The sequence below is a fragment of the Rattus norvegicus genome, chromosome 8 (genome assembly GCF_021556685.1).
Source record: "Rattus norvegicus strain SHRSP/BbbUtx chromosome 8, alternate assembly SHRSP_T2T, whole genome shotgun sequence".
NCBI lineage: Eukaryota > Metazoa > Chordata > Mammalia > Rodentia > Muridae > Rattus > Rattus norvegicus.
This window is the reverse complement of record NC_141541.1, coordinates 23936903-23946062: the sequence shown is the minus strand read 5'-3', so window position 1 is coordinate 23946062 and position 9160 is coordinate 23936903. Positions and strand designations below refer to the sequence as shown.

At 38.6% G+C, this 9160-nt stretch overlaps 1 protein-coding gene across 1 annotated transcript; it reads right to left on the bottom strand.

Moving 5' to 3' along the window:
• Nucleotides 1–7168: 7168 nt before the first annotated feature.
• Or7e166 (olfactory receptor family 7 subfamily E member 166) lies at nucleotides 7169–8098 on the bottom strand. Its single transcript, NM_001000871.1, has one exon. It carries the CDS (start codon nucleotides 8096–8098, stop codon nucleotides 7169–7171), a length of 930 nt encoding a protein of 309 aa, NP_001000871.1.
• Nucleotides 8099–9160: the final 1062 nt, after the last annotated feature.

Here is a 9160-nt window from a genome sequence, read left to right as displayed (position 1 = left end):
ATCACCAACAGAATACAAGAGATAGAATAAATAATCTCAACTGCACAAGATAACATAGAAAATATTGATACAGCAGTCAAAGAAAATACAAAACGCAAAAAGCTCCTAACAAAACACATCCAAGAAATCCAGGAAAAAATAAGAATTACAAACCCAAGCATAGTAGGTATAAAAGAAAGTAAAGATTACAAATTTAAAGAGCCAGTAAATATCTTCAACAAAATTATAGAAGAAAATTTACCTAACCTAACATAAAGAGATGCCATAAACATACAAGAAGCCGACAGAACTCCTAATAGACTGGAGCGTAAAAGTAACATCTTCCTTCACATAATAATCAAAGTACAAAATGCACAAAACAAAGAAAGAATATGAAAAGCAGTAAGTGAAAATGGGCCAGTAAAATATAAAGGCAGACCTTTCAGAATTACACCAGATTTCTTACCAGAGACTATGAAAGTGAGAAGATCCTGGGCAGATGTCATACAGATCCTAAGAGAACACAAATGACAGCTTAGGCTACTATACCAGCAAAAATCAATTACCATTGTAGAGAGCGGCGCGGCGAAACAAAGATGGCGCCGACATCTAGCCTTGTCTAGATATAAACGACTTACTGCGCATGTGCAGGCTTGTCCCCTTGCTAGGGCTCCCTCTAGTGGTGAACAGCGGTACTGCACATGTGCGGTTTATTCACCAGGTGTTAGTTGACCGTTAATATGCTAATGAGGTGATTCATTCTCCGCCAATCCCTGGAGGACAAGTAGTGGGGTGATCCAAGCCCCACCAATCCCTGAGAGATAATTAGCATACTGCTGTCTATATAAGCCGAGCGATTTTGTTGCTCGGGGTCCCTGTTCAGAAGAGCTGTAACACTGAGAAGAGCTGTAACACTGAGAAGAGCTGTAACACTGAGAAGAGCTGTAACACTAAGAAGAGCTGTAACACAGTAAAGGCTTGCTCGCAGAAGAATCCTGTTGCCGCGTGTCGTTCTTGCTGGCGGGACATTGGGCGCTCAACAAGTGGTGCCGAGACCCGGGAACCAACATCGCCGGTGCCGAGGGGACCCTTCAGTGTGCTGAAGAGGATTCAGAACTGCGAGAAGGTAAATTAAAAGGCAAGCTCCGAGAGGCATGCCCCTTTTTGGATTTAGTCTTGCCATGGAGGGATTGTTGCTCGTTTTTATAGTGACTGTTGTCTTCTTACTAGTTATGTTAAAATGTGAGGACATAGTCAAGGCAGGACAGAACATTCAAGAGAGCATGTCAGAAACGGAGCAGAGTGAGAAATTAGGAGCGCGCAAAAAGAAAAAGGTTACTAAAACAAAAGTGAAAGAGATACAAAAGGCGGAAGAAATGCCGCTGGAGGAAAAAATAGGTATACCCCAGAAGATGAAGTACAAGTCATCCGGAGAGGATACTTTGTATCCATTAAAAGAATCAGAAGCCTTAGAACTGACTGGTAGTGACTCTGAGCAAGAGTTGTCAGAGTCGGAGGAGGAGGAATTAGAGGAAGAGGCAGCCATATATGAGGAAGAAAGATATGGGCCTAGGTGGAGAGCCACTGTGAAGAAAACTAAAGTTATAGATCCTTTGTGGACAAGGCTGGTAATTTTGTTTCTTTTTTTCTTTGTGTGGGATAGAGAAGCCACAGACAACAAGCTTAAGCCCAGACCAAAACCTCTTTGGCGAATGGTCCCTGCCTGCTTAGAAGATAAACGATGTGAGGAAGCCGTTAGGACAGGTCAGAGGGTCCTGACAGAACAACAAAAAAATATGTCAGAGGGAGAAAAGGTCTCAAAAGAAAAAAAGAAAAGAAAAGGAGATAAAAGGAACAGAGAGAAGGCAGAGATAAAAAATGGGGTCAGTACAGCTTTTGTTGTGGCTCAAGTTGAGGCTATTGCTAGGTATTTGATTAGGCTCTGGAAACCTCACAGAGCCATACTGATCAGATTTGATAGAGGTAGACCACCTAAAAATTTATTCAGGAGAATCAAACAAAAAGATAAACTTGAGTGTGCCTACTTGGATTCCTGATCTCAAGGAGATTTAACAAGTGACAAGGTGCTTCTCTTAAAAAAGCAGTTTCAATTGGCCCTTGGAGCCTTGCACCTATAGCTAAGATATGTGTAGCCACTTCAATTTTGTTTTCTGACTGGTTTTAAATGTATAAATATTCTCTACATGCCTTGGTTATGGACTATTGGCTTTTAAGTTATTGGATATGGTTTAAAAAATGTAACATTGATAACAGAAAGTTGACATAAAACTGGTAAAATTTAAAATATGCTCATGTTTCTGTTGATACCTGTTCTGGTATTATACACACTACTCTGATGACTGGTGAAAAAGCTCATAATGCCATTAGTCATTGCTTAGAGGCATGGACAGCCTGGGGAAAGACTGATAGTCTCAAGACAGACAACGGGCCTGCCTATACTACAAAGTCCTTTCAGGCATTTTGCCAGAAAATACAGGTCAAACATACTACAGGATTGCCATACAATCCCCAAGGTCAAGGAATTGTGGAAAGGGTACATCGTACCTTAAAAGAGCTTATACAAAAACAAAAAGAGGGAATTGCCAGCAGCCAAAGACCAAAAGAACAACTTTCTTTAGCTCTTTTTACTCTAAATTTCTTAATTTTGGATGTGCATGGCCGCTCTGCCGCGGATCGCCATGCTACTACTACACCTATAAGTAATGTAGAAGTAAAGTGGAAGGATGTCTTAACTGATGAATGGCATGGCCCAGATCCCGTGATTTCGAGATCTAGGGGAGCGATTTGTGTTTTTCCGCAGAATCAAGAAAATCCAATTTGGGTACCTGAGCGTTTGACTCAAAAATTGCCTTCTGCTCTTCCTGAAGATGAGACTACGAACCCTACTATTACTACTGGGAATGGTAATACAGGTTAATTCGCTCACCCTGTGGGCTATTGCCAGATCCTGGCCAGTACCCATACCAGTTCATAGCAATTCTACTGTTTTGAGAATAAGACTGACAAACATAATCTCTGGCCTTGGTTTCAATGGGTGCTGTCCAATGAACAAGGGTTATATACATCCCTGACCCCCTTTGCTAGGTTGATGGGAGAGAACTTCGTGCTATATAATGTTTCAGCTACCAGAAAAAGATGATACCAGGTTGATCAATATTCAATATAATAACCTCTTGGTAAATAATACTGCCACTAGTACTTCAGTATGTGCTAGATCACCTTTTTTCTGATAAGCACTAATGTAAACAGTGGTGCTTTAAATTGTAATAGCTCTGATGTAGTCTGCTATTTAGCTGAATGCTGAGATGGCACCAATGACACCACAGTGATGGTTAAGATTCCCTCCTTTGTGCCAATCCCAGTGGAGGCAAACCCAGATAGCTTTCCTATTCTTAATTTGCTGAGAGCCAAAAGAGATTTTAAAATTATGACAGCCATAATTTCAGCCATTGTGCTGTCTGCTGCCGCAGCTACCACAGCTACAATCGCTATGACCAATCAAATACAGACGGCTGAGACTATCAATCAGATTGTAGAAAGAACTGCAGTGGCACTAGAGATACAAGAAGAATTTAATACCCATTTGGCATCTGGCCTTCTATTAGCCAATCAAAGGATAGATTTAGTTCAAGAACAAATTGAAGCACTGTATCATATGACACAGCTGTCTTGTGTTTCCTCCCTTAGAGGTTTATGCATTATTCCTTTGTGAGCTAACTTTTCTCAGAATTTTCAACAGAGCGAAGAAATCTCGAATTATCTGAAAGGAAACTGGTCCATGAAAGCAGAGCAACTATCAAGACAATTGCTGATGCAGATTGCTGTCCTCAACAGCACTAGGCTGGACCCTATCACAGTTGAAGACTTTACCTCATGGGTTACCAATGCTTTCTCCCTTTTTAAGGAGTGGGCGGGCATGTTTGTCCCGGGGAGCTATTGTCCTCCTGGGTTGCGGAGTAGGTCTCTGGCTTATTGGCCGTTTAAAAAGAGAACATGCCAGACACAAGGTGGTGGTTTACCAGGCTATGACCACCATTAAAAAGGGTGCTTCTCCCAACATATGGCTGGCCTCTTTGAAAGATCAAGAGTTCGCCCTAGATCATTTTTGTCACAGTCATGTGGAGTCATTGTATCCAGGGACAGGCAACTTTCCTCGAACTCGGACCAACCTAAGACATGGGGCCCGGTGGCGATAGGGTAACTCTATGACGGGTAAGGCCGAGTTTGGATGAGAATGACCTAAGACAGGAACAATGACAAGATTGACGTGACACCCAGATCTAGACCAGTCATTTTATTAAACAAAAAAGGGGGAGATGTAGAGAGCGGCGCGGCGAAACAAAGATGGCGCCGACATCCAGCCTTGTCTTGTTTTTGTCTGGCGGGACATTGGGCGTGCGACAACCATAGATGGAGAAACCGAGATATTCTATGACAAAACGAAATTTACACAATATGTTTTTGCAAATTCAGCCCTATAAAGGGTAACAGGGGCACAGGAGAAAACTTCCTGAATAGAACTCCATGGGCTTATGATCAAAAATCAGCAAATTCGACTTGATAAAATTGCAAAGCTTCTGTACAGCAAAGGGCACTGTCAATAGAACAAAATGGCAACCAAGAGATTGGGTAAAGATCTTTAGCAATCTTATATCCAATAGAGGGCTAATATCTAATATACAAAGAACTCAAGAAGTTAGACTCTAGAGAATCAAACAACCCTAATGAAAATTGGGATACAGATCTAAACAGAGAATTTTCAACTGAGGAATATTGAATGGCTAAAAAACAGCTAAAGAAATGTTCAACATCCTTAGTTATAAGGGACGTGTGAATCAAAACAACCTTGAGATTCCACCTCACAGCAGTTAGAATGGCTAAGATCAAAAACTCAGATAACTGAAGAAGCTGGCAACAATGTAGAAAAAAAGTGGAGCACTCCTTTTTGGTTGGTGGGATTGAATGCTGGCAACCAGTCTGGAAATCAGTCTGTAATTTCCTCAGAAAAGTGGACAGAATACTATATGAGGACCCAGCTCTAACATTCCTCGGCATATACTAAAAACTACTCCATCATATAACAATGACACATGTTCCACTATGTGCATGCCAGCACTATTCATAATAGCCAGGAAATTAAAAGAACCCTGATTCCTTTAAAGAGCAATGGATATAGAAATGTGATACATTTACACAAGGGAGTACTAGTCAGCTATTAAAAAGAATGTCTTCAGGAAATTTTTCGCAGGTGGGTGGAACTAGAAAATATCACCCTAAATGTGGTAACCCAATCACAAAAGAACATACATGGTATGCACTCACTGATATGTGTATATTAGCCCAAAAGCTTGGAACACACAAGATGCAATTTACCATATGAAGCTCAAGAATACGATGACCGAAGTGTGGAAGTTTCAGTTCTTCTTAGAAGGACAAACAAATGTGGAGTCAAAATATTGAGCAGAAACTGAAGGAAAGGCCACGAGAGCCTGCCCCACCTGGGTATCCATTCCATATACACTCACCAAACCCAGACACTATTTAAGATGCCAAGAATTACATGCTCACAGGACCCTAATATAGCTGTCACCTGAGAAGCTCTGTCAAAGCCTGATAACTACAGAGGCAAAATGCTTGTAGCTAACCATTGGACTGAAAACAGGATCCTGAATGGAGGAGTTACAGAAAGGACATAAGGAGGGAAAAGGGGTTTGCAACATCATAGGAAGAACAACAATATCAACCAACCAGACACCCTAGAGCTACACATGGAGTACACATGGAGTAACTCATTGTTCTGGCCTCATATGTAGCAGTGGATTGCCTTGTCAGGCATCAGTGGTAGAATAATCCTATGAATGCTCAATGACACACTGTAACAAGATGGGGAAGAGGGAGGGATTAGGTTAGTGGGTGAATAAGCACCCTCACTGAAGGAGGAGGAGGAAGGTATGATAGGGGTTGTAGGAGGGGAAACTGGGAAAGGGATACCATTTGAAATATAAGTGAAGAAAATATTCAATAAAAAAGCAGATTCCCTTAATCAATAGTAATTTGGAAATTATAGCTACATCCAGTAAAAGTTTTATTTCATGGCAGTGAAAAAAAAGAATAAAAATATTCACCATGCATACAATTTTAGAACTTACTAAAGATAATGCAAGTTTCATACTTATTATTTGTATGTAAGCTTTATATTTTTCTGATTATAAACCCATGAATGAATATATTATATATCAGAATGTATAAGTTAAATATTTTTTCATACTATTTAATATTTTGAGACAATACATGTTACTACAGAGTAGGATGAGTTACATAAATACATAGTTCAAAATAACAGGAGTCAATTCAAGACCATTTCAGAAATTGTTACAAATTCGGCCTTAATATCAAACTAAATTTTTAGTGTTTTAATTTTTTAAAACTTGAGAAGTTCATAATGTAAACATTGAAATATAAGCATATTAATCAATCATCTCCACATTATCCCCAACAATTATTCCTAATTCTTTATTACATGTTCTCTACTCAGCTTCATGTATTTTATTCATATAGCCCATTGAGTCCAATTTCTGTTGCCAGTATGTCCTCAAGTTTAGAGCAAACTCTATAGCTGTGAAATGGTTTCAGTGGCCCCATAATCAATATGGAGTGAGTCTCCCTTCCCAAGTAGTTATGTGTCACAAATAGCTGTTGTATAAAACTCGAGTCAGCAACACAAATATCAATTTTTTAAAATTAAACATTCTTGCACATAAGTCCATCACACATTCATTTCATACACTCTGATAAACTGTTATGAAATAATTGAAAATCCTTACTCCTGTGATTAAATTATTATGTTTTTATTTTGCATATTGGAAAAATATAGAAATTCAAAACAGTCAAAGCCAAAGTAAGTTATACTATTTTTGGATGTGTTTTTTGTTGTAAATTGGCATGTCCAGTGCCAATTTAAAATGTTATATGCTCAGAGACCAGGACATAGTGAATCTACATTTAACTTGGGAATGTACAGAAAAATACATCTTCATGTACTACATACATACATTTATTTTTGATGACTTATGATCAGAAATATTTAGGATTGTTTCATTTTATATGCCATACAATCAGTTATGTGATTGAGTTTAAAAATCTATATACTAAAGGATCATGTAGGTAATTATGATATTTTACTGAAAATTTTCTGGAGGGCTTTCTTGATGTCCCTGTTCCTTAGGCTGTAGATGAAGGGGTTCATCATGGGAACTACCATAGTATACATTACCGAAGCCACAACACTTTCCCTGGAAGAACTAGAAACTGTTGAACTAAGGTACACACCTATACCTGTTCCATAAAATAAGCAAACAACTGTCAGGTGAGATCCACAAGTAGAGAAGGCTTTATATTTCCCTAACAATGATGGAACTCTAAAAATAGAGGAAGTAATTTTATAGTAAGAGTAAAATATTCCTGAGGCAGGGAGGAAACCAACAAGGATGCTTAAAAGAAACATGACTATGTCACTGATAGTGGTGTCAGAACAAGCAAGTTTTACAAGCTCTGGAACATCACAAAAGAAATGAGAGATTTCCATATTAGTGCAAAATGTTAATTGTGACACCATTAAGCAGTGTACCTGTGAACTCACAAGGCTAATGAAAAATGACACTATAACCAAACATTTACACAGGTGAGGGCTCAGAATGACTTGGTAGTGCAGAGGATGACAAATTGCTACCCATCGGTCATAGGCCATCACAGCCAGTAGTAGACTATCCATACCCCCAAAAAGAAAGAAGAAATACACCTGAGTTAGGCAGGCTGCAAAAGTTATGGATTTGTCATGGGTCTGCATGTTTATCAACATTTTTGGGATTGTGGTGCTGCTGAAGCCCATGTCAGACAATGAAAGGTTGTAGAGGAAGAAGTACATAGGGCTGTGGAGCTGGGAATCAGAGCTGATGGCCAAGATTATGAGCACATTACCAAGTACAGTGAGCAGGTATATGAGCAGGAACAATACAAATAAGATGGGTTGTAGTTCAGGGTCCTCTGAGAGTCCAAGCAGAAGAAATTCGAAGGTTCCTGTTAAATTATATGGTTCCATGAGGCTAAAATATCTTTTGAAAAGAAACATATAGGAGACTAATAAGTAAATTAAGCAACATAGATGCAACTGACTACATCCCTATATGTTTGTAATCCAGCAATTCATACAAAATCTTTCATATATGAGAACTGTTAAGGTTTAGAAATAACCTGTTTATTCAGGAAAATGTTCTGGGGCTATAAGCTTTGGTTTCTGTTTGGTAGATCCTTGGATTATTGAAAAAGGGAGGCTCTTGATTTGAATAGAGATCAGTGATACAGCCTTTTTCCAATAAATGCAATAACCCAAATCTATCCCCAACAGAAAACAGGGTAGATAAAGGTGGTTCAAAAAAGGAAAATAAAAAAGAAATAAAGAAAGGAAGGAAGAGAGAATGGGAAAAGAAGGGAATGGAGAAGAGTAGATGAGAAGAGAAGAGAGGAAAAGAGAAGAGATAAAGGAAGAGTCTTATTGGCAGTACATATGTCCTTAGTAGATATTAAGAGAATCCAGCCTCTGTCAATTTCTCTCTCTCTCTCTCTCTCTCTCTCTCTCTCTCTCTCTCTCTCTCTCTCTCTCTCTCTCTCTCCTCTCTCTCTTCTCTCTCTCTCTCTCTACATATATATATATACATATATATATGTATATATATACATATATATATATATCTTCCTCTCCAATACATTTACATATCAGTCATTCAAAAAACGACCATCACCAAATCCAGTGCTTCATGGTTTGAACTTGTGGACTACAAAACTCTGACTACATCGACTATTTTCTAATAAGGCCTCCCTGTCTTGTATACTATGATAATAATTCCAAAATAGACAAAATGTAAATGTAGTTATATTCCTCCATTGTGGCAAACTCTTACAACCCTTTTTCAATAGACTCTGTAACAACAATATTTAGAAATTCTTGGTAAAATATGAAAGAAAAGAAAAATATTTCAAATAATTTTTCCATAAACAGAAAAAAATCATCCTAACCCTCCAAAAATGCATACAATGAGCTTCATTTTTCCTTCTATTGCCTTTGGAAAAAACATTCTAATAGAAGAGCTCTTGAAGAAGTTAT

Bases quoted from the DNA above. Each gene is read 5' to 3' on its own strand.
- Or7e166 (NM_001000871.1), bottom strand. From the start codon at position 8,098: ATGGAACCATATAATTTAACAGGAACCTTCGAATTTCTTCTGCTTGGA.